This window comes from Dermacentor variabilis, chromosome 3 (assembly GCF_050947875.1).
Source record: "Dermacentor variabilis isolate Ectoservices chromosome 3, ASM5094787v1, whole genome shotgun sequence".
NCBI classification, from domain to species: Eukaryota; Metazoa; Arthropoda; class Arachnida; order Ixodida; family Ixodidae; genus Dermacentor; species Dermacentor variabilis.
Genome location: NC_134570.1, coordinates 37,885,458 through 37,911,411, shown reverse-complemented (window position 1 = coordinate 37,911,411; position 25,954 = coordinate 37,885,458). Strand labels below are relative to the sequence as shown.

The 25,954-nt window shown below is 48.7% G+C and overlaps 1 protein-coding gene across 3 annotated transcripts in view; it reads left to right on the top strand.

Moving 5' to 3' along the window:
* The window catches only part of LOC142575428 (uncharacterized), a 43,393-nt gene extending 27,146 nt beyond the window's left edge, over positions 1-16,247 (top strand). For all 3 annotated transcript variants that reach the window (XM_075684796.1, XM_075684797.1, XM_075684798.1), the window contains 2 exons: positions 3,359-3,479; positions 16,065-16,247. In XM_075684796.1, coding sequence (XP_075540911.1) covers positions 3,359-3,479; positions 16,065-16,231 — 288 coding nt within the window. In that variant the 3' untranslated portion in view covers positions 16,232-16,247. The remainder of the gene's footprint in view (positions 1-3,358; positions 3,480-16,064) is intronic.
* Positions 16,248-25,954: the final 9,707 nt, after the last annotated feature.

The window sequence follows — 25,954 nt, the reverse complement described above, 5'->3', positions numbered from 1 at the left end:
AGGCTTTTAGTATGCTGAAGAAGGCACTAACGAGTCAGCCAGTGTTGAACGCGTCCGACTACTCTAAGCCATTCATTCTTCAGTGTGATGCCAGTGACAGGGGTATGGGGGTGGTGCTCTGTCAAAAGAGAGATGACGAGAACGAACATCCTGTACTGTATGCCAGTAGAAAGTTTTCAGTTCGTGAGGAAGCATACAGTGCATCAGAGAAGGAATGCGCCTGCGTAGTTTGGGCGGTACAGAAGCTAGCTTGCTATATCGCTGGCTCAAGATTCACCATAGAGACTGATCACTGTCCCCTCACATGGCTGCAGTCCATGTCTACTAAAAACGGTCTTTTGCGCTGGAGCTTGGCGCTTCAACAGTACGCCTTCGATATTCGTTACAAGAAGGGTAAGCTTAACGGCAATGCCTACGGTTTAAGTCGTTGCCCCTAGAGTATCGAAAGCCTCATGCTCATCCGGGTTTCCGTGGCATTTTTTTCGTTCGTTCATACGTTTTCCGAATTCATATGTTTTTCCGAAGTGACGCCGATTGTTAGCTGATTTTAATAACCACGTCTTAACGCTTTCAAGAAATGGCTGTTTTTAGTGTTGAGGGGGGGAAGACGCGTGTAGGGAATGGGAAAGGTGTAGCGGGTTTTCTTTTTTTTAAAAAGCCGGGTGTGTCTCGGGGGAGAGTGGCCTTGTGCTCGCTGCTTTGTGGTTTTGGGTCCGGCACTGTTCTGGGGTGATTGCTTGCCCACGCAGGAGACGAAAAGTTGCGAGACCTGCTTGCAAGACCAATTTCACCGGACCGGACCAGGGAGAAAAGTCACCAGAGCGCCACGAGGACGGATGACCGCTCCCAGGAATCTACCGACTACGAACTAAGGGTTTGTGACCTCTACCGGGAATTCTGATACCGAAACGCCGATCCCTCGTACAGCGGCTGCTGGCCCCTACACGTCAGGATCTTCCTCCCCTGCCGGAGATGCTGTTAGGGTTGGCGTGTGACACCACGTGGCGACAGGAATTTCGCCCGACCTTCTACCAGGATTCGTCGAAAAGAGGGTTGACTTCTCCTGCGAGGGTCAACGTCAGGCACCTTGCACACGAAAGGGCCATCTACAAGGGTTCGTCGAAATGAGGGTTGACTTCTCCTTTCCTTGCTCGGTAATGCAGGAGGAGGGGCCCTCTCTCTGTGCCTGTCACGTGTCGACGGAAGCAAGATCCCGCCCACACTTGTAGAGAGCCTATTTAAGGGGCTCCGAAATGTACTTTGATATACTTCATGCTTTTCTTATTTTGTTTCAACTACCTTTGAATGAACCGTGCAAGTTTCGCACTAGCAAATCGACTCGCCCCTGCTGGGTCGCCATGGTCTACCGGATGCCTGCAGCCCACCGACAACGCCACGCTACCCAATAGGAAAAGTCGGTCGAGCTTCGATAGGCAGGCGCCGCTACTTCTCGGCAGCAGTACGGTACGCTACCCTGGAGTACGCAACAGGCCGCATTTCGTCACAATGTTTTAGAAATCGTTTGTTTGATCCTTGGGACGTCAAGATGGACGCAGGCTCATAAGACGTGTGACCTGCTCCTATGAGTAAAGCATTGCCGAAATTGAGTTCATCCGTGCTTCCGTGAATGGCCAATTCTGCACATTTCATTTCGCACATGTGAAACTTTTGGGCGTGGTCACGATATTCACACTGCAATGACTATGCAGCCCCATTATGCGAATTTGTTGCATATCTACACTACTAATATGACGTGTGCCCCGTAAGTGCATCTATCTACTCGCTTTGCCTATGTTTAAGGCTTATCCTAATCGAGCTTTCCCACGGTGGGGTAAAGCCTGTTTGACATGGCGCGATTTCAAACTGCGTTTTTCGCAGCTACGCTTTCCGCAAATGCGAACTTCGCGTACATGCACCGAGTGTGGCAGCTGCGATTTTCGCATTTGGTTCGGTGAAAACAAAGTAAAGCAACGCAGAAACTGCTTTCGTGTCGGCTGTTTGTGTTTGAGTGCGTTACTTTTTCAAAACAAAAATTAGGAAGGCAGGTCGCAATGGTGTGCTTGCAATCCACGTAGTGATGAGTCCCCAGTCCTATCCGCATCTGTGTTATGCCGCACTTCGAACATCGTTCAGCACTTCGAAGTTCAGCACTTCGAACATCCAAAAATCGCGTGCACGAAGGATGCGACGGCCTATATTTGCGCAACTGCGGATTAGCAAGTACGAAAACGCACTCAAGTTCGCACCATATGAATCGGGCATAAGAAATTATAACGACAGGCTAATAACGATCCTAAGCAACTTGTTGCCTAGTTCACGTCAATAACATAGAAGCGTGACTTTCACGAAACGAAACGCTTGGCGCATGTTCAACGAGCTGGTAACGGAATCGTACTTTCGTCTGTCACCGCAGAATCCCGTTGCTTGCAACTATACTGACACGTGTACTTATCTTTATCGGGCGACCACGTTTCGCCGCCTAACAAATGTTATCACACAGCGCGGGACGCGCCTGCGTGTATCCGAAGTTTCTGCAAAGCTATCGATGCTTCTATCCGCTGTCTGTTGTCGCCGAACCTTATGTTATCTGATTTCATCGCCTGACGCGAATGCTGTAGAACTTTGTGGAAGGCACGCGGGTCCCAACGATTAGTCTGGAACATTCGGCGATTGATGTATAAAAGCTGACGCGCTTGACCCGTTGATCAGATTTTTGACGATGGCCGACTGTGTTCGCCGCTGTCGCCGTTCTTTGAATGTATCCTGTTTTTGAGGGCACAAGTTCGCCCAATAAAACGCTAGTTACGTCTTTCTTAGTTTGGCTGCTTTCTTCACAGTCACTACCACGTGACAATACTTTCACGAGCACGCAACTTGTGAAAATGAAAACTCCAGCCTCTTGTGACTTTCGGCGTAATCTACCGCAACGCAGTTTGTGGGCGTACTACGTTTCCTTCGTTGTAGAACAGTGAATCGCACACGGACTTGCGGAAATCCAGCGGCATTCGAGGTGTGGGTGCGCCCGCTCGCCGGCGTAGCACGTGCCCACGTGTGAAAGTCGCTCCCTATGGCAGCGCCACCGCATCTTCATTACGTAGCGCCGATCTGTAGCTACGGTGGCAGTACCAACAAGTATGCGCTACTTGCAGATCTCTTCGCGGATATTTTCAGTGTTCCTGCAATGCTTGCGAGCCTCGGCTTCCGCGGACACCAACAGAAATCACTTAGCCTTAATTTTTTGCTATTTCATTATATTACTTCCTATGCTCACGTACGTTAGATATTGCTAATATGGGCATTTACTTATGACATCTTGTAGTAAGACACGAGAATGCTAAAAGAAATCTTCTTTCTACAGGTCCTGCTATACACGGAGGAAGAACGGTTTTGGGTGCGGGTTACCAGGACATGCAGGCTGGATGAACTTTGTAGGGACGTCGAACTAGTTGGTGGAAACGTTTCCAACTCACCAAATGAGGGTAAGTGCTTTTCAGTATTTTGACATTTCTTGCTGGCAGAGAATGTGCATGTCCCGCAGAAGTGCTGCACAAAATAAAAAAAATGTGGTCACTGTTTTGACGTTTGTTGTTGAGCCTAACATAATACAAAACCGAATGTGATCCAAGGCGTAAGTTTATGACCGCTGGAGCGAAAAAAAGAAATTTGTTTTCTCAGCTCTCTTTTTTCCATTAAGGCCCTGCTGCCTGCTCATTCACGCTATTTCCTTGGACGTCGCGTTACCGGAGACAGACACTCAGATGTGCTCACCGGTTCCTACAAAGCGTTCGACATTCTGCACACCTAAATGCAGACGTCGCCAACTGCGCCTACATAGAAGCGAGCGTGGCTTATAAGATAGGCAATCCGGCACCAACTGGTCTTGTGTGCATTGCAGTGAGGCGGTGAGCCAAACCACGACCGCTCCACAGCCCTTGCTTACGTAACTGACTGCTGAGGCTGTAATAATTACAGACGCTTCAAACTTTTACTACACCTTCAACTCTTCCCCCTAATTTCATTCAAATATAAACGACGCTTCATAATAAGTTCACAGAAGATACAGGAGAAACCTTCTACAAAGCTTGTTAATAGGGAAATCCAGTTTCGAAATTGATTGCCAATAACTCGGTTTCTGCAGAACGCGCCGAAGTACTAATTTCCATAATTATTGGCAACGCTCATATTTACACTATAAACGTTATCTGCGCCATTGCTTGCAAATAGAATGCGACTAGACTGCAATTTTGTCTTTTTTCAGCTTCACCTTCATCTTATTTGGTGGCTTAATTCGAACTGCGCGACGTACATTTGAGTCCACACATGCTTGAAGACTGGGTAAATAATCAGTGTAAATAATACTCACTTCTTTGTTTAAGCAAAAGCTGCTTCGAATAGCTTTTTTGCATTTCAATTGCAGATGAAGACTGAGAAAATAAAGAAAACAGCCGAGGGCGCTGATTTTTGTTAGTAAATAATTTGTCAATTTGCTGAAGGTGCATGTTGTGGTTGATGAGAGAGAGAGAAACTTTTATTGGCTTAAACGATTTACGTGCAGTGGTCGGAGACCCTTTAGTCCAAGGCCCCGCTGGCCTCGGCCGCCCGCTTGTCCTGCCTTATGAAGGACTGTTGTCCCGCCAGGTCTGAGCTGGTTAGCTGTGCCTCCCATTGCTCCATTGTGTGGTGTGTTTTATCAAACGGGTGTGATTCACAATCCCAAGTAATGTGTTGTAGTGTTGGTATGCCTCCGCACCACAGGCAGTCGGGCCTGTAGCGAGTGGGGAACATGGCATTCTGTAATTTAAGGTGGGGGAATACCCCAGTCTGAATTTTGCGCCAGCTGGCGGCTTCCTCTCCACTGAGTTGTGGCTGGGGGGGAGGGTACTTTTTCCTGGTTGCACGCTGATGAGCGAGAATCTCCCGGGCATTCGTTGGATTAGTCAATACAGTGGCTACTTGGGACCGTCCCAGTCGAGTTGGCCCGGTTAATAATACCTCGGGCTAGCGAATCGGCCAGTTCGTTCCCCTCAAGGCCTGTATGACCTGGACACCATAGGATCCGGTGATGATGGGCGAATTTCGTCGGTATTATTGAGTGACATGTTTTGGTCACGTGGCCCCTGAGAAAAAGGCGACATGCTTCTTGCGAGTCTGTTATTATGGTGACGCTCTTTTGGGTGCCTTCCGCGTGAGCGAGGGCCATTGCCACGGCGAAAGTTTCGGCAGCCGCCGGAGTACCTGCCTTGACGGATGCCGTAAATTGTTACTGTGCTTTCGTGTCGACGATTGCCACTGCGTACCTCCTGATGTTCTTTTGGGCATCACTGGCGTTCGAGCGTACGTTCGAATACGCGGCTGCGTTCGTGTATATTGTGTTGTACGTGGGATTTTCATACATTGTTGTAATATGCTGTGCACGTGCTTTTCGCCTTGCTTTATTGTATTCAGGGTGCATGTTTTTGGGTATGGGGGCTACTGTTATTCGAGCTCGTGTTGAGGTTGGCAGTGGTAATACGTGCTCGCTGATAAATTGTGGGTGTGGGGAAATATGTGCCCTTGTCAGTAGGGCCCGTCCTGCGTGAGTGTAGCTCAAGCGTTCCCTCTGGGAGATTAGTGTGGCTTGTTTTAGTTCTTCGAATGTGTTGTGTACTCCTAAAGCTAGCAGGCGATCTGTGGACGTCCCCTTGGGCAGTCCGAGGGCCGCTTTGTATGCTGATCTTATTATGATGTCGACCTGCCTTTCCTCCTCGCGACTAAGGAAGTGGTAGGGCAGGCCGTACGTGACTCGGCTTATCACTAGTGTATGGATGAGCCTCAGCGTGTCGTGTTCTTGCATGCCCACTTTCCTATAAGATACGCGACGGATCATTTGCGCAATGTTATTTGCGGTGGTTTTCAATGTTTTGATGGTGTGGGATGTGTTCCCGCTACTTTGGAGCCAGAAACCCATGATCCGCATCGCCTTAACTTCTTGGACCGTATGTCCTTCCACAACGATGTTGACAGGTCCGTTGGATATGTAGCCCCTCGAGTGTACCCGAATGACCTGCAATTTTGTGGGGGCACATTTGAGGCCACTGCTCCTCGAGAATTCGTCTACTGCCTCGGCTGCTTGTTGTAGTACTTGTTCTTTGTGTCCCAGAGAGCCCCTTGCTGCCCACAGCGTTATGTCGTCCGCGTACAGTGTGTAACCCAAATCGGGGATTTGGTCCAGCTGTCGCGCCAGGCGACACATCTCTATATTGAACAGCAAAGGAGAGATTATTGCCCCTTGGGGTGTTACTCTACTGGGCATATTGAACTTTTGGGAAGTGATTTGACCGATTCCTATTGTGGCGGTGCGGTTGGCGAGAAAAGCCCGCACGTAGTTGTATGTTCGTCCTCCAATATTGTTTTGTGTGAAACGTTATCAAATGCTCCCTTGAGGTCTAGTGCGAGCACTAGTCTTTCCTCTCCGCCGGCGATGTTAGCTATAACTTCTTCTCTGATCAGTAAGAATGCGTCTTGACAGGATAACCCCATACGGAACCCTATCATGGTGTTTGGAAACCATCTTATTTCTTCAAGGTACCGCTGCAGTCTTATTTGTACTACTCGTTCGTACAGTTTACCCAGGCAGCACGTGAGAGAAATGGGCCTCAGAGCGTCTATTGAGGGGGTCTTTTTAGGTTTGGGGATCATAATAATTTTAGCGCGTTTCCATTCTGGGGCAATTGGCCTTTGAGCCAGCTGTCCTCATTGAACAGTTCTGTGATTTTAGTCAAGACTCTAGCGTCCAGGTTCCGAAGCATCGCGTTCGTGACGGCATCACGGCCAGGAGCAGAGTTTCTGGCGGCTGCTTGAGCTGCCTCAAAGACTTCTGCATATGTGAAAGGTTCATCTAATTTGGAATTCGCCTTTCCAAGGTATGGTCGCGTCTCGTTTGGGGCATCTTTGTTTAGTGGTGGTCCGATGTATCGTTCTTTCAGTTTCTCTAGTAGTTCCGCGTGTGTGCCTGGGAAACTGTCCGATATGATTTGGAGTCGTTTGTTGTTTTCCGTGCGTGTGCTATCCGGGTCAAGCATTCCACGAAGGATGCGCCACGTGCCAGCCGTTCCCAAGGTCCCCAAGAGGGACCCGCAGAACGTAGCCCACTCGTTTTTCGCTAATTCGTCTGTGTGTCGTTGCGCTTCCTCCGCCAGAAGTGTTATGCGGGCACGTAGCTGTTTGTTGAGGCGTTGCTTTTTCCGACTCTTAACTAATCTGTGTCTTTCGTCCCACAAGTTTACTAGGTGGGAATCTACCACGGGGGCATCCGACGTGCGCTCTATGGTTTTGGTAGTGTCCTTGTGTGTTGATTGGATGAGTTTTGTCCATTCTTGTATGTTGTCGGGAGTCATTGCTGCGTCGAGGTTCCGTTGGAGCTCCATATATTTTGACCAGTTGGTTAATTTCGTTGTGCCAATCGTTCTACGTAATTTGGGGGTCGAGAGTGAAATACGAATCAGATCATGATGACTGCCCAAGTTTTCGTTTAGCGATGCCCACTGTGCGTCTTTGATGTTTAGCGTGTACGCGCGATCGGGTGTTGTGTCCCTGCTCACGCTGTTAACTGTGCGTGTGGGCGTGCCTATGTGGTTTGCTGTCTGCATGCCGAGGTTCTCAACCGATTTTTCAAGTAGGGCTCCTTTAGGGAGTGTGGATGCGTAGACCCACATTGTATGTGGCGCGTCGGAATCGCCCAATATCACAATCCGGTCTTTGGTGCCTGCTATGGTCTTACTGTCCGATAAAATTTGGGGTAGGTCCAGACCTTTGCTTTTGGGAGGGCTGTAAATGTTTGTTATGATGCTGTGTGCTTTGCCTCTTTTTCGCGGTAGCACGCTGATCGTTACGGGATTTGTTTCCCCGGTACGTTGGGGCAGGAATATTTGTGCCGTGATTGTCTTGCTCACCAGCGTGGCAACATTAGAATTTTAGGGGTCGCTCAGAACATAATAGCCCTGTAGTCGGGCCGGTTTGGGCCCAACCTCCTGAAGGCATATTATGTCCGGAGCTACCTGAGAGCTTTTAATAAACTGTTGGAGGGCTGCCGCCTTTCTAGCGAAGGATCGGCAGTTCTATTGCCAGATCTCTAATTGTTCTGGGTTGTTTGGTTTTGTTTTCTCTTTAAGTGTAGTAGCCATGGTTCCCACTCGTTATTTATGCTTTTGACATCTCGGTGTCCGAGCCGTCCGTATCAATTATGCGGTGGGCCGTCTTGGTCTTGGCCGATCCGGCGCCGACTGCTATTGCACGTTTCTTAGTCGTTGTGGTTTGGGCTGCGGTCTTTAGCTGCTCCGTCACTTGTTGTTTGTGCTTCTCGAATTCTACCAGCATTTGTGATTGGAAATCGAGGAGTTTCTGATTCACGAGGGTTATCATCTTGTGCATTAGTGATTTAGAGGTTTCTGCCAATAATAGTTGGATTTGGGCCATTGCGGGTGGCGCTTCGGTATTTGGCGTTTGCGGTGTTGGTGTTGGTGATTTTGGTTCACTACATGTGCGAGTGTTCGTATTTGCGGTGATGTGTGTTGGTTCTGTGGCCAATTGTCTACGATCTGATTCTAGCTGTTGTATTTTTCGTGTGAGGCGTTCCTCTAGCTCCTTAATTTTCTCGTCGGATCGCTGTTGTTTGCGTTCCTCGTCTCGAAGTTGTGCGCGTAGCTGCGCGTTTTCCTGTTTAAGTATTTCATAACCGGGATCTCGCTGTGTGTTTGGTGTGTGTTGCGGAGCATTGGGAGATACAACCGTCGCCCAGCTCACCTGAGGCTTTCGTGACTGCTGGTGCGCTGCGGGGGCACTGGCGCTTGTGCAGCCCTGGACGGCTCCCCGGATGGGCTCCTACTTCGCTGGACATTAGGAGATGTGGATTTGTGGCTATGGCTCTCTTCCTCATCCTCTGAGCTGAACCATCGCGGTTTCTTCTGGCCTACTCGCTTTCGTGAGCGGGACTGACGATTGGTGTTCTTGGAACGAATGTTCTTTAGTTTCTGTGGACATTGGTTACTGCCAATCTCGTGACCTGCCACCCTGCACACGGCGCATTTGATCGCACAGTCGTGTCCAAGGGCGGGGGGATCCTTCAGGACGCATATTTTGCAGATGTTGATCGGGTGGGAGCACACATCCGGTCGGTGTCCCGCTTGGAAACATTCCGTGCATATTTGAACAGTGGGCTTGTATGGATGGAGTTGAATCTCTCCTCCCATGTAATAAATACATTTGGGAAGGGAGCCACCGGTGAACGTGATGAGCGCCGTGGATGACTTGCCTAACATCCGAGCTCATTCGCTTTGAACTCCGTGTGTCCGTACTCGCATGTTGACTATTAAATGTTCCATGGGTGTGTCCGCTGGAATGCCGTGAACCACACCTCGATAGCAGTTGTCGGGGTCAGCTACGTATGTGTTGAATTGGTGCACGCGTCCGTTCAGTTCGAGTTGCGTGATGCGGCGGCGAGTGTGGTTGATGAAGAAGTGACTAATATGTGGTGCACTCTACGTATGGGGAACCAAACTCTACCGAGTAGCAAAACCTTTTGTCTCGGTCAGGCACGTACCGAGGATTTTTTTTCGGGGGGGGGGGGGCACCTGCTCCATCATCATCATCATCACCACCATCATCATCATCATCCTGTTTTATGTCCACTGCAGGACGAAGGCCTCTCCCTGGGATGTCCAATTACCCCTGTCCTGCGCCAACTGATTCGAACTGGCGCCCGCGAATTTCCTAATTTAATCGCTCCATTTAGTCTTTTGTCGTCCTCGCTTGCGTTTTCCTTCTCTTGGTACCCATTCTATAACCCTAATGGTCGAACGTTTATCTAACCGGCGCATTACATGACCTGCCCAGCTCCATTTTTTCCTCTTGATGTCAATTAGAATATCGTCTATACCCGTTTGCTCTCTGATCCAAACCGTTCTCTTTCTGTCTCTTAATGTCATGCCTAGTAATCTTCATTCCATCGCTCTTTGTGCGGTCCTTAACTTGCTCTCAAACTTCTTTATCAGTCTCCAAATCTCTGCCCCACATGTCCGCACTGGCAAAATGCACTGATCGCACACCTTACTTTTCAATGATAACAGTAAGCTCCCAGTCAGGAGCTCACGATGTCTGCCGTATGCGATCCAACCGATTTTTATTCTTCTGTGAATTTCCTTCTCACGATCCGGGTTCCCTGTGTTTAATTGGCCTAGGTAAACGTACTCCTTCACAGTCTCTAGAGGCCGACTGGCGATCCTGATCTCTTGTTCCTTTGTCCGGCTATTTATCATTAACTTTATCTTCTGCATATTAACATTCAACCCCACTCTTACACTCTCTCTGTTAAGGTATCCAATCATTTGTTGCAACTCGTCTGCATTGTTGTTGAATAGAACAATGTCATCGGCAAACCGAAGGTTGCTGATATATTCGCCGTCGATCTTTACTCCTAAGCCTTCCCAGTTTAATAGCTTGAATTCTTGTAAGCACGCAGTGAATAGCTTTGGAGAAATTGTCTCCCTGTCTGACCTCTTTCTCTATAGGAATCTCACTGCTTTTCTTGTGTAGAATTAAGGTAGCTGTAGAACCTGTGCAGATATTCTTACGCGAAGGACGAGTCAGTAAGACGAGAAACTATTTACAGGTTAAATTTACAACGGTTGCAGCGCTGACCGGTTAGATTCCGAGCGCGAGGCCAGTTCGTTCTTCCTCCTCTTTTCTGGAGTGATGGCGCCCACGCGCCTCGTTCAAACAAACAAATACCACACGCATGTAGCATATTTCCAAGCTTTTTACGTAAGTGTTTTGTACTCCTTGATTACGTAGTGCCGCTATGACTCCTGGTATCTCTACTGAATCAAATGCCTTTTCGTAATCTATGTAAGCCATATAGAGAGGCTTATTGTACTCTGCGGATTTCTCAAAAACCTGATTGATGACATGGATGTGATCCATTGTAATGTATCCCTTCCTGAAGCCAGCCTGTTCCCTTGGTTGACAAAATCCAGTGCTGCCCTTATTCTATTGGAGATTATTTTGGTAAATATTTTATGTAATACTGGGGGCAACCTAATGCTCCTATAATTTTTCAATTCTTTAACGTGTCCTTTTTTTGTGGATTAGTATAATATCTGCATTCTTCCGGTTTTCTGGGACCCTTCCAGTCGATAGACACTTCGTATAAAGAGCCGCCAGTTTTCCAGGCATTATGTCTCCTTCATCTTTGATTAAACCGACTGTTATTCCATCTTCTCCTACCACTCTTAATCGTTTCACGTCTTGCAGGGCCCTTCTGACCTCATCGCTAGTTATAGGAGGAGTTTCTGTATCCTGTTCATTACTGTTTCCAAGTGAGGTATCCTGACTCCTCTGGGTACTGTATACAGGTCAGCTTAGAATTTTTCCGCTGCTTTTACTATATCTTCAAGATTGCTGATGATATTACCCTGCTTATCTTTTAGTGCATACATCTTTGTTTGTCCTATGCCGGGTTTCTTTCTCACTGATTTCAGGCTGCGTTCATTTTTTTACGGCTTCTTCAGTCTTTCTCAATGTTATAGTTTCGAATATCACTTATTTTCGCCATGTTGATCAGTTTTGACAGTTCTGCGAATTCTATCGTATCTCTTGAGTTGGACACTTTCATTTTTTTTCGTTTCTTCATTATGTCCTTCGTTATTTGGGAAAGCTCGCCCACTGGTTGCCGTGCTGCCTTGCCTCTCACTTCAATTGCTGCCTCTGAAACCAACCTAGTTACGGGTTCATTCATTAGCTCTATGTCATCATCTCTAAGCCATCACCATGTCATCACCTCTGTTCTAAGGCTGCATATTTTTTGGTAAGTACTGGTCTGAATTTGTCTGCTTTTACCCTTATTGCCTCAAGGTTGACCTGTTTCTTCTTGGCCAATTTTGCTCGTTCTCTCTTCACATTCACGTGAATCCTAGCCTTACTAACCTATGATCACTGCACTTTACCCTACCTATCACTTCTACATCCTATACTATGCTGGGATCAGCAGAAAGTATGAAATCAATTTCATTTCTTGTTTCACCATTAGGCCTTTTCCAGGTCCGCTTTCTGTTGCTACGCTTCTTGAAAAAGGTATTCATTATTCGAAGCTTATTCCTTTCTGCGAATTCTACCAGCACCTCTCCTCTTGTGTTCCTAGAGTCGACGCCGTAGTTGCCTATTGCTTGTTCCCCAGCCTGCTTTTCTCCCCTTTTGTATTGAAGTTGCCCATTACTACAGTATACTGAGTTTGCACTTTTCTCATCGCTAATACAACATCTTCATAAAACTGATCTACTTCCTCTTCATCGTGACTGGATGTTAGAGTGTATGCTTGTACTACCTTTAATCGATACCTTTTATTAAGCTTGATTACGACTACAGCTACCCTCTCATTAATGCTGTAGAATTCGTCAATGTTGTCAGCTATACCCTTATTGATTAGGAATCCTACCCCGTAATGCTTCTTATCTAGAAGACCTCTATAGCAGAGGACAGGTCCGTTATTCAGCAACGTACATGCCTCACCAGTTCTTTTAATCTCACTAAGACCGATAATATCCTAAACAATGTCTGATAATTCCTCAGAGAGTCCTGGTAAGCTAGCCTCACTCGAGAGGGCTTGGGTGTTAAACCCAAGGTAACTTTCTGTGCAAATGAGGGAGGGTACTTCTACTAGTACAAATATGAATAACGCGCACCATTCACCACAAAGACGCGTGAACCGTCATATTAATATTATGACGGTTTTATCCAACTGTCACGCGCATAGCGCGTGACAGTTAAATAGATGGTGACAACTGAACGCATCTCCAGTTAATCGCGCGGGCACCGAATCTATGAGAAAACTGGCTTTCACATTCCAAGAGATGCCGCTAACTACCGCCATCCAAAAGGAGTGAAAAAGGCAGCAAAATGCTGACCGATGAATAGCTGCCAAGTCTCAACATTGATCTGGTGGCGCTTTAGGAATGTGTGAGGAGTGGTGGCGTGGGTGGGGAGAAGGGGGTATGCCACTTGATTTCAGGGGGGGGGGGGGGTGCGGGCCCCCTGCCCTGCTCCCCCCCCCCCGGGTACGTGCCTGCTCTCGGTTCTCTCATTTTGTTGGAAATGGGATAAGCTTCAAACAAGCGCAACGGGCTTCCCTCTTACGGATATCGTTTAGAACGTCTCTAAGCAGCCAGGAAACGGCGGATTAGCAAAATTCAATTGTAGGCATTACATGTCCAACACACCTGAAAATTTGCCAGCATATCACCACCTACTGTAATCCTATTCTCACTTAATTTGAACCATATGAAGGTTGTTGTTCTTTAAGGAAACCGTGAAATTCGGAATATAATAGTTTCAAGTGCTTCTTGTTGAACTGACAGCCTTGATGTAAAATGTAGAATAAGAAAGTACATTTGACTACCTCGAACAAGCCCTGAAGCACTTTGTATTGAAAGCGAGAAATGCAGTTGGAGTTAAAACGTAGTATTTCAGCAATACTTAGCCGCAATAACTACTTCGGTGCGTTCTGCAGAAACATGTTATTGGCTATCAGTTTGGAAACCAGATTTTCGCGGTGCTTCCTTCCATTCTTGAATGACTTGCACAACAAAGGCTACAACGGAGCGCTGCGTACCCACAGCGCTCCGCCTGTTGTACCTCACCTTGGCGCACAGTTAAATTTTGATTTTCGACGTTCACGTAGACGCCACTACTTTCGAATTTGACACCTACGACGCGGTTGTCCTCAGCGAGCCGCAGTGCACCCGGCTAGCACACTCATCGCGGCACCCCGCGACAGCCGCGGTATCAACGCTATACAGCAAACTGCAGCTACGTGGGAATGTAGTGCGTATGGGCAACGTTTGCTTTTGGACACTACAGGGCTTGAGTGCACATTTGCGCTTCCATGCTTGGGTCTGGCACGAGACGTTCATTTGAGGGATCGCCAGTCGTTTGTGCGCAGGCACGAGTAAGCGCGGGCGCGAGAGAGAAAATCTGGGGGCTTTTGCTCCTTGAATATATGACTCTGCCTAGGCACTACGGAGGAGGTTTCTTAGCGCGCGTTTGTCCCCTAGATATGCTGGCATTGCGGAGTGCGGTCAAGTTTGTTTACGCTCCACCGGTGGCTGCCCGCGCGGTGAAGCAGAGGGCACGGACGCCCCATTTGGAGATCGCTGTGTCTGAAGGGGCAAGGTTATGACTGGTGCTGTTAAAGTCACGGGTCGCTTTTTTCGTGACTTTCGGCGATAGATTGGATTTTTTACAAGAACTGCTCCAGGATGGCATACGTAATCGGCAAATGGATGCCCCAGGAGAACACTTGAGGTTATAATAAAGCAGGCGGCGCAGGATATTCAGGGCACCCAAGGGGTAGCGGGGGTAACAAAGCTGGAAGCAGGGCGGCCCGTGGGTTGGGGCCGCGGAGGCCCAAGCATGCCAGGGTCAGTTCGCATAAAAAAAATTGGCTGTCCGCAATAGTGCACAGCCGATCTTATATACACCCCTGGCACGCGCAGGCCTCTGCGAGCTCCAACCCGCAGACCAGTCCGGCTTCTAGCTTTGGTGTCCCCGCTGCCGCTTTGGTGTACTCGAGTCGCCGCCAATAATGTGAAATAATGACACGTTGTTACAGTTATTGAAAACACGAATGAGTAAATATAATTATGTCAAGCGGTGAACGCTAAGTTCAGCACTACCGCGCCCCGCGTCTTCTGCAACACCAGACAAAACTTTGCCTCTGAAGGTACGTCAGACAGACCTTCTCGCGCCTGCGGCGCCGGTGCTGAATCAGTCATCGTCACCGGCGGCCTCTCAGCCACTTGCGTTCAACCGCGGTTGCTGACGCGCTCTGCTGTCTAGATATTAAATATGTGCGTTCCGGGCTCAACTACGGTCGCTACTGCTCCCACAGAAATATCTGTGATGTTATTTACAAGGCACATTGCCGTTAGGTGCGAGAAAGCTATGATCCGCCGCGAGTGAGTTTGCACGAGCGTCGCAGGTGCGAGACAATCTGTCTGACAAAGCGGTCGCCAAATCGGCCGTCAGTGCCCGCTGCTTCACCTACTTTACCACGCCAGCAGCAATCGTCCAAACGTAAACCAACGATCCCACTTTGCAACGGCGGCACGCCTAGGGACAGATATTTAGGGAGCAAAATACCCCAGATTTTCTCCCTCGCGTCCGCTCTTACTCGCGCCTGCGCACAAGCAGCTGGCGATCCCTCAAATGAACGTCTCGTCGGTCAGGCTTGCGCCAATTTGACCAACGGATAGTGGCTACATCTAACTTGCGCATTTTCAAGCACTGTCGGTAGCTCAATGCGAAATGAAGCCTGCAAAGGAGCCAGGAGTGAGCGCGCGGTGGAAAGAGTGCATTCGTTCTGACCTTAAGTTTCGCGTTGTGCGAGGGTAGTTCAGTGTTCAAAATTAATCGAAAAAAGCGAGACCCGACAGCTATCATATCGATAGGCAGGGTGGGCAATGTTCAATTTCTTCGCGGGTGATAGGGGCCGAGCGTAACCAGAAGATAGTCGGCTTCCTGAAGCACGTAATTATGGAAATTCTAAAGCAGATTTTCGGCTGTTTTAGCCTGTTTACTAAACTGCGTCGGTAAATGCGCAACGAGACAGTAGAAAGAAGCACACAGATCCAAACACACTTCTCGATTGATATCACCTATTGGTCAATGGCAGTAGCATATGAGAATCTGCTATACTACGAAATAAAGTGCCCAGAGTGGAGTGAGGAGCAGTCCTCTATTGAATGGATCAACTGTGAGAAAGAGGTGACTTCGCGCTTCGCTTGCAATCTCCAAGCGCCCCGCATGGCTGCAAAATTTTGCTGAGATATTCACAGCAACGTATAATATCCGCGGTGTGCGTTTTTTTTTTTTTCGTCAAGCCCGAGAGGTGGTTCAGGATTCCTTTAGTTTAGTCTCCTTTATGCCGAAAAAAATGCGGCAACACGTGCTACGCTTACCATTTCCTTTTAGAAAAACTTATTGGCAATCCTTGTGAATAAAACCTCTTCAATTAAAGAAATTCTTGTGTTTTCCAGTTGCGGTCAGCCGCTTTATTGCCATGACCTTTGTGCAAGATGCTGGACGGCGCAGCGGGGACTTCTTTTCTGGGAGAACAACCACAGTGACCTCTGTGTTCAAAGCTTTGCATCCTGATGATGCGGAGAAAGTGATCAGCTGGTCACCTGACAAGAGTGACAGGTGAAAAAAAATAAAGTGAGAAAAAAAAGGTTTCGTAATCTGTTTATTTCTGCGTGAGGTTTATTGCCCTTGAGCAAATGATGGCTTCAAGGTCTTTTTAGCCTCTATAGCTAATGACGTAGCACCCTTCAAAAAGCTGGTTTTATAGAATATTGGACCTTTAATACGGGTCTTCTAATCCGCAGTAACGCCTTCCCACTCGAAAATGTTATCGGTAAGACATTATGTTCTAGCCAGTGAGGTGTAAGGCTGTGATGGGCAGTATATTACTTCTTGTCCTAAGGGGCGTAAGCATGTGATGAGCAATAGAATAGCCCTTGATATGAAGTTGCAGTATAGCGTTCTCTAGCAGGTACATGCGCACTTCACTGCATGTTTCAGAAGTTACTGTGATGCTAGCACTCAGGAATGCTATGTAAGCATGGTGAGAATTCTATAGGTAATGTTTGCAAATACAGTTCATAACAGCTTTTGGGGGCAAACACATAATCACATATGTGCCTTTTGCCTGAAATTGTTATATTAACTACAGATAAAGAAAGCTTGAGTGCGTGGAAGGTCACTTATTCTAGCCTTCTTTACAACTAAACCTTGTAGTGGTGACAACTATTCTGGCCATGACATTTTTCAGAACAATCACAGCCAAATCATGTTTCAGGGCACAGGTTAGGCTGGTGGTATATTCGTGTAGCTTCGTTCCAATGTGCAAGGACGAGCCATTATAGATAAAACATTTTCTTCAATTATCGCACTACCATCTCGTGCTTTCTTCCTACAAAAGGATTTGTTAGTTTGACGTCAGGAAAAGTTCATTAAAAATAAAAACTAGGGCTTCTTTGTATCATTATTTTCCATATTCCTGGTTCCCACAAGAACATTGATAGAGAATATACAGACACAGGTATTCCTTGCTGCCAAGAAATTGCTATTCGGAAACCATAATGCATTTAATACTTCCCTCTATCATAAATATAGGAGTGACCGACTATATGATTATACCCGTTACGTGCATAAAACTATTTACAAATGTAAATTTACATTTGTAGATACAAATGATGTATTTAAAAATGGAAAACATTTGTGGAGACAGAATAGAGTCCTGCCAAAATAGGATAGGATATCCTTCTTCAATGGCGGGTACCCACTGCGGAGGATTGGCCAAGATTTTTTGGAGGAGGAAATCTTTATTTGCTCTAATTGGTTAGAAATTAGCGGTGGCAGATGTGGTCGGCCGTCATCACGGTCGTCTTCCCCATCTGCGCAGGGTCGACGCCCCTATTCCAAGATTTGGATGGTATTGGAAGATGCCGGTATTACAAAAACTGCTAAAAGTGTCATGTAGAAACGGGTGCCGTGTCGAGTTTTCGTAGTCTTGAGTACCGCCGTCGTTCCCTTCGTCACCTCAACGTAGGACAAGTTCAGTCGACGGAAAATGGGACCAAATTAGCACGAGGGAAATTCGTCAAAACTGTACGTCACGTCGCCGCTGATTGTAAACGCGCTTTTGATCTTCTTGCGATGCCAACAGACGAGTGCGGCCCAGCTGCCTGGCGTGGTCAGCATGGGCAATGGCGTTGCGGGCACAGACGCTCCTCGTAGCACTATCCGAGGAAAGCGAAGCGTCCAAGGGCAACGCAGGGTCGAGACCGGACAAAAGATAATACGGTGATTAACCGGCAGCTTCGCTGCGTGAGGAACTATAAGCGAACGGGCCAGTAACGGTGGTTTGGCAACACGTACTTGGGCGGCATGTCGGTGATGGTCCAGTTCAATTACTCCTGCCAGTGGCATCAGGAGGTTACGAAGGGATTAGTTGGTGCTTTGTAGAGCAAAACGGCGAAATGTCGTCAATTACATGGGAACGTAAGGTACAACCACGATCCCTGAGCTGTCGTTGGGCGCCATGCACTAATATGACGTCGCAGAGATGGAAATACGCGACGTCACTTGCGCAGCTGGTCGAAAGCGCTCTGGTAATTGCGTAGCGCGTCGTGTAATTCGTAGCCACAGCGATCCACCTGTTGCCGGACTTGGATTACGGACATGACCCGAGAAAATCTAAAACCACTCGAAAAAATGGCTCAGCAGGGATGTCGTGGGGTTGAAGGGGCTCGGCAGGAAACGCCGCTGTTTTTTTTTTTTTCGTTGCTGACGGGGCTCGCACGCCACAACGTATCGCTGTAGAGGGCGAGCAAGGCTGGCGCAGTGGAAGTGACGTTGGACACAGTTGTAGGTGCAAGTGACACCGAAATGGCCTGGAATTGGTGCGTCATGAATCTCGCGGAGAACGACTGAACGAAGGCTTCGAGGGATGACACAGAAAAGGGAAGGAACCACAACGTGAAAATTAAAGCGGTACAAAACGCCGTCCAGGAGGACGAACCACCCTATGTAGAAACTGCCGCTTGGAGATCACCTCTGGGCAAATTCGTTTGTGGAAGAAAAAAATTGCATTTCTATCTGCTAGGCCACTATATTCCTAGCTCATTTGAAACAAGTGTGCGAATACCGGCTTCCTTATTGAAAACAAACGGAGTGCGCGAATTCTGCCCATTGTTCTCTATGCGTATATGATCGAAGCTTCGCCACCCAACTTCAGAAAGAAAGGAAAAGATAAGTTCACTTAAGCTAATTTCGCGCATGCGGGCGTTTCTGAGATATAATTGCGATTAAACTACGCGTAGTGGCACGTTGTAAGTGGATTGGTTTTCCGATCGTCGACGACTTGCGATGAAATTATGTGAGCACGACTGAGAGACCCACACAACGGGAGTTGTTTTGCATTCAAGACGGCCGTGACACTGGTCACCGCATGGGCGTCTTGTTTGGCTCACTCCAGTGGAGTTTTCTGCAATAGTCACCAGATGGATCTCTGGCGCTGTGATCGCTCAGCGTCCACTGAAATAATGGATCGGGCATTGATTTGCGTAATCATTATGCTAGTGGCTTCAGACTTTCTTGTGACGTTAATTATTTCGTAATAGGACTTGCTGTGGGGCCAGCTTGTGCGTATACTTTACATAGTGAGCGGGAAAAAAATAAAAAGAACGCCCTTCTCCATCGCTGTACTTTCGTCTGTGTCTCTTTTTGCACATACTGTGAAGATTATTATACTTGCTCTTCGTAAATTTATAAGCAATTCAAATTTATAAACGTAGAAAAGCAAGGAGTTTCTCTGATCGTGTATAACCATTCTGAATCCATGTATCTATAAGCAAATAAACAAATAAATATTGAGAAGTATAAATTACCGAAGTCACAAAATTGTTTTCAGAAAGAAGGCCGATATTTCAGAAAGAAGGCCGAAAGAAGGCCCACCAAATGTTAGGAGGGAACTGCTGGACAAGGCCGAGACTGAAAGTGCCTGCAGACGATCGGCGCGACATGCCGCGATCAATTTCTGTCGGTGATTCTGTTTTGGTGCGCTCAGTTCAAGGTCAAGTTATTAAATGGTTGCCAGGAAAAGTGACTCGGGTGAAATCACTACGTGCATATTTGGTAATTGTCGGAAGCCGCGTGCGATACGGACATGCCGATAATTTGATGGCTTTTCTGAATAGAGACGAGAACTCGAAGGCATCGCGAAATTAATTTCCCGCATGCTGCGCAAGTGCTGCGAAAGAGCCACTCGTAGAAAAGTTGTGGAGTGGTGTTACATCGAACGCGTGGCGGCGTTTCATCGAAGGCTTGGTAGCGCTGCATCCAACGCGCTGCGGCGTTGCATTGACTGTGATTGGGGGACTTGTGTGTTCTGAGCATTTGCGATGTGAGGTGACAGTTTGCTTCGTTGCTCCGACTCGGACTGTAGGCCAGATGGAATAAAGACGTTTCGCAAGTACGTCTCGGCGTTTCTCGCAACAGGCTTCAGCCATCGGCACTTGCCAGTACCCGGAGCGCAGATCCAACAAAGAGAACTCTGCTTCTTGCAGGCAATCCAGGGCGTCGTCAATGCGCAGTAGAGAATTTACATGCTTGCGACTAATCTTGCTAAGCCGGCGGTAATCGGCGCAAATTCTGATTGAGCCATCTTTTTTCCGTACCGGCACAACCGGAGACGCCGAAGGTCTGTGGGAGGCTGGATCACACCACATTTCAGTATGTTGTCAACGCGTTCGTCACAGACACGGCGTTCGGCTTTGGGAACAGGGTATGAACGCTGGCGCAGCGGAGCATTGGGACCGGTGTCAATACGGTGAACAACCGCTGACGTGCGCCCAACAAAGAGGTTGAATAAGTTCAACAACTTGACCGCGTTGAGCTGGCGTAAGCGCGTTATCGACGGTATGCAAGAAAACATCTGGGGAACGTGAGGCTGGTACGGTAGCAGACCTGACGGCACCGAACGGATGGAAACCACTGGCCCATTGTGGCAGTCGACCACCTCACGCGGTACGCCGAAACTGCCGCCCTCCCGGCAGCTACAGCACGTGATGTTGCTTCCTTCCTGCATCGTCGAATCAACCTGCGTCCTGGGCCACCTCAGCAACTGCTCAGTGATTGCGGATATGTCTTGCTGCCCGAAGTAGTTGAAGCCATTCTTAAAGAGTGCCACTTTGTTCATCGTACGACTACGGCGCACCATCCTCAAACCAACTGCCTTACGGAACGCTTGAATCGTACGCTCGGCGACATGGCTGCCACGCATGTCGCCTCCGAACCCACAAGTTGGGACATCATTCTGCCCTTCGTTTCCTACGCGTACGACACCGCTACTCAGAGCATTACCGGCTTTTCACCCGTTTTCTTACTGTACGGTCGGCTCCCGTGGCAAACACACGACAGTGTTCTACCATACCGGCCGGATACACACTAATGTGTGGCCATGTCTGTCACGCTAGGACATGGTGAAGAGTGCCACGATCTCGCTCGGGCCTCTACCTCCAATGACCAAGAGCGCCATAAGAAAACTCCCGGTGATACCACTTCTGAGCCCACATTCCTTGCTGGAGCGCTTGTGTGGCTCTCGCTTCTTTCCGGTGCACCTGGTCTCTCTTCAAAACTACTACCCAAGTAAGAAGGGCCCTACCATGTCTTGGAACGCGTATCCCTCGTCAACTACGTGATCGAACCCTTTGAACCGTCTTTGGACGTGCGCCGTCGTGGACGAGACATTGTCAACGTCGAGCGCCTCAAGCCGTACTGTGATCCGCACTTTAGTGAGGAGCTGTTAGTGTGTCGCCGGACGGCTGCATTCTCGTTCACCGTGTAATTGTAGGGAAGAACAGGGACGCTATAGTGGGCCACCCTCTCTAGTGGGTCGATCTCTCCAGCGCTTTTGCTCGAGGAATGCCGCACGAGGTCAGAAGCGCGTGACACGGCCTAACGCTTCCTGGATCCGTGGTTCAACAGAGGTAGAAGGCAAGAACCCTTTCGAGCTGTCGCGTCTTATGGCGGTGGTTTGGCGTGCTACGAATGTGAGGGGTTTCAAGCCGTGAATGTGGGTTCCAAATTTTGGTGACAAATACACGCTTTAACCATGTGCGAATTTTTTTTTTTCAGATGACTTGTATGAAACACGAGATAGTTCAACCGGGTCACGTCTTCCCTACGCCCGAAAGTATTGACAACCTTCACCAGCAAGCACACGCAGCCTTTCGGCGTATGTGCCTGTTTTCTGTTTATTCAGACAGACCTTTCTTTCTTTCTTCTGAGATGCTATTAGCGTATCTGCCAACCATAACGAATTTTTCGTAAAGTTGGGGAATTTGAATTCGCTCTACGTTTATGTAAAAGCTGCGTCAAATAAAAAAAATTATTTGGCAGAGACACTAAAGACTGCTTACGTGTGGGAATGCGAAAACATTTACCGTTTGTAGATCTCGGAATGTCATGAACGCGCACTTTCCACGCATGAAGATACTCATGAGAGCCCGCACTACACTCTTAGACAGAGGTACACTCTTTGAGGTGTATATCTGCCACACAACTATAATCGTCATATGCCTTCCTTGCGTTTCCTTGTTTCCTTTCTTAAAAAACACCGTGCCCGCTACTTTCCTGTCGGGAATGCTGTGTCATGCTGATAACGCACATGCCGTTCATTGCAGGGAAGTACCGGGCTCGCCGCGTTAAAGAAAGAAAATGCGGATACGACAGATGACCATTATTGTTTTGTGGCAAAAGTTGTAATTTTGCTTAAGAGTGTATACTCTTAGACAAAGGTAGAACCTTTGGGGTGCATATGCATTCACGGCGCAGCTTAATATAGCGATGGTCTGAAAGGCGTTCGTTGGAAATCAGCATGAACCCCGTGCATTTGTGGCACAGCCTGCATAACGCGTCTGGCTGCTGTCCTTGGGGAACTTTTCTGACTGTTCGACTCTGCTCAGCATCGGAGAAATTTAAGGGATCTTTTACGCCATGTTATGATTGGGGGTTCAATCCCATCGCTCGTGATCCGTTGTCAAGATTGGAGTCGGGCATGAATTAGAAGGTAGCTGGCCCATGCCGTCGTCCAACTTATTCACGCTGAGGACGTTGATGAAGGGAAGGACTGCTTCTCATCGAGAACGAGGAATATAGGTTTATTTACAGTATTTATATCAGTCGAACATGACTGCTTGAGAAAGTACATCAGTCCAACATGACTGCTTGAGAGAAAGTGTCCTGAGCAGCCGCACAACAGCGGTTTTTAAACACTCGGTCCTCTCCCGATACCCAGGTGACGGAAACGGCCGTCCAAGCACCGTAGGCCGTCCAGGCACCTGCCCTAGTCGGCCCTTTGATCGTGTTGGTATAGACATATACGGACCGCTACCCTCGATCCACTCCAGCAGGCAACCGCTGGATTATTGTTGCAGTGGATCACTTGACCCGCTATGCTGAAACAGCTGCTCTGCCGACTGCCACCGCCCGCGACGTTGCATCGTTTCTGTAACGACATTTCGTTCTGCGCCACGGTGCCCCTGGCGAACTTCTGAGCGATAGAGGCCGCGCCTTTCTTTCCGATGCTTTGAAGGCACTATACTCCACGAATGCCGAATCGTTCACCGCACCAGTACAGCGTACCATCCGCAAACTAACGGCATGACCGAGCGCTTCAACCGTACTCTTGGCGATATGCTCTCCATGTACGTCGCCTCTGATCATTCAAACTGGGACCAAGTTCTCCCTTTCGTGACGTATGCGTACAATACTGCGGCCCAAGCAACTACTGGTTTTTCCCCTTACTTTCTCCTATACGGACGAGAACCTCCTACTACTCTCGATACCATTCTGTCATATACACCTGACGCGTCCGAAAGTACTCCGCTATCTGAAACTGCTCGTCATGCCGAGGAATGCCGCCAGCTTGCCCGCTCTTTTTCCACCGAGGACCGGTGGCAGCAGCAATCCCGGCTGCCGGCCGTTCTGCACCAACTTTTTTGCCTGGCTCTCTCGTATGGCTTCGGGTACCCGCTACTACACCCGGCCTCTCCTCAAAACTTGTCGCAAAGTACCTAGGACCCTACCGCGTTCTCGAGCAAACTTCCTTCGTCAATTACATCGTAGAGCCCCTCACGCCATCGACGTACCTACGCCGCGGCGTAGGTACGTACATCGCCTTAGGTGCGTACATCGCCTTAAGCCGCCAGGATGGCGCCTTTTTCTGCGGAGGGCGATTGTAACGAAGAAGAGTAGCCTGTGTTGCGTTTCGCCTGCGACACGTGGTTTTGCCGGCGCGACTGCGGCGGGGCGGCAGACATTTTGGCCCGATCGTCGTCGCCGCAACGCTCATCGCCAGGTGTTTCCAGGCGCGACTGCGGCGATGCGACCGCAAAGGATCACCCTCTCCTTCCAGTCATTGTGCCCGAACCAGGCGATGCGAAAGCAGGGATCATCCTCTCATTACAGTCATTGTGCCCGACCGGCAGCGCTACGACAGTGTGCTACGACATTGTGCTACGACATTGTGCTACGACATTGTGCTACGGCAGCGCTACGACAGTGTGCGTCACCATTAGCCCATTGTACATTCACGTGCTCGTCTATTGAGGGGTTCCTTCTTGCCCTCAACTGCGAGAGTATAAAAACAGCTGCCCCCGGACGCCAAAAGGGGGGCTCCGATTTCTTCTGCTGAGTAAAGTGCTCTCCCGTCTCTCTTCTTCGGTCAACCTGACCGCCAACTCTTTGCGATGTTAAAATAAACAAGTTGTTTTGTTGTTACCAGTCGACTCATGCTTTGCCGGGACCTTCGGATGCTTCCAGTTGTACCCCAGGCCGCCAGGCCAACGCTACCCTTGGGGCTTGCGACCCAGGTACAACCACGGGCGTCAGCGCCGAGTTCCCAACAGATCGTACCAGCGGTGCGATCCCAAACATCTGGTTGGCAGCGGTGAGATCGCCTCCGACTTCAAATAACTGTCTGCCAGCGGTGAGATCGCGACAACGGAGGCCAGCAGCGAAGAGATGCAGTTGACTGTATGCTGAGCAGCTCAACAACGATCCGGGAGCAGTGCAACGAGCCCTGTGTGATGACTGGTTGCCTGCAGCGGAACGACTGCGCTGAACTCTTGACTGCGAGGTTTGGTGAGTGCGGGACTTTCTTCTTCTGAGCTTTGCCAGGCTTTTGTTAGTGTCAGAAACAGAGCTGGTAATTGTGGTTGTCGTTGCTGCCGGGTTAGTTTGCGGCAAGACAATAGTAAGCAGTAGAGAAAGCAGCATTCAGAGCAGCCATGGATTTGAAGTCGTTGCGCAAACCGAAATTGTTGGAGCTTGCAAGAGAGTTGGGTCTGGATGTCTCAGACAAACTCAGAAAACCAGAACTGCTAAAGGCTATTCTTGAGTTAGAGGCTGACGATGACGAGCTGTCGGAATGCCTTGAGACCATTGAGGAGAGGTCAAAAAGACAGGAGCGCGAACTTAAAGAGCAAAAAGAGAGACAGGAGCGCGAACTTAAAGAACAGAAAGAAAAAGAAGAGCGTGAACGTAAAGAACAGAAAGAGCGAGAGCAACAAGAGAAAAAAGAAGAGCGCGAACACGCTTTGGAAATCAAGCGTCTCGAGGTAGAGATGGAACGCGCTCGTAATGGAAGTCAGGCACACGGTGCAGGAGAACGAGTATTGTTCAAAATGACTGACCTGATGCGGCCGTTTAAGCTTGGAGAGGACATTGGTTTGTTCCTGGTTAACTTTGAGCGAACGTGCGAGAAGCAGGGGTTCTCTCGGGAAACGTGGCCACAGCGCTTGCTCACTTTGTTACCCGGCGAGGCGGCCGACGTAGTCGCTCGCTTGGATAGAGAGGAGGCAGAGGATTTCGACAAAGTAAAATCGAGTCTGCTAAAAAAGTACCGGCTGTCTGCGGAAGCGTTCCGTCGGAAGTTTCGGGAAAATGAGAAAGGCAAAAGTGAGTCATATACAGAGTTTGCGTATAGGCTTATGTCAAACATGCAGGAGTGGCTCAAAGAAGAAAAAGCGTTTGGTGACCACGATAAAGTTCTGCAGTGTTTCGGGCTAGAACAGTTTTATAGTCGGTTACCGGAGAACGTGCGATACTGGGTCTTGGATAGGCCAGACGTTTGTACGGTGGCTAAAGCCGCTGAGCTAGCCGAGGAGTTTGTGACGCGTCGGGCTCGCGGAGCTAAGGACGGTCAAAAGGGTGAATTTGGCTCGAAGTTTGAGAGGCCGAAGTTCACACCCATGAGAGCAAAGGGGAACACGCGTAGTGCGGATGCGAGTGGAAGCAGTGCGACCGAACCTAAGGAGACGGCGGCAGCCGAAGCCGAACGCAGAAAGCGGTTCGAGATGAG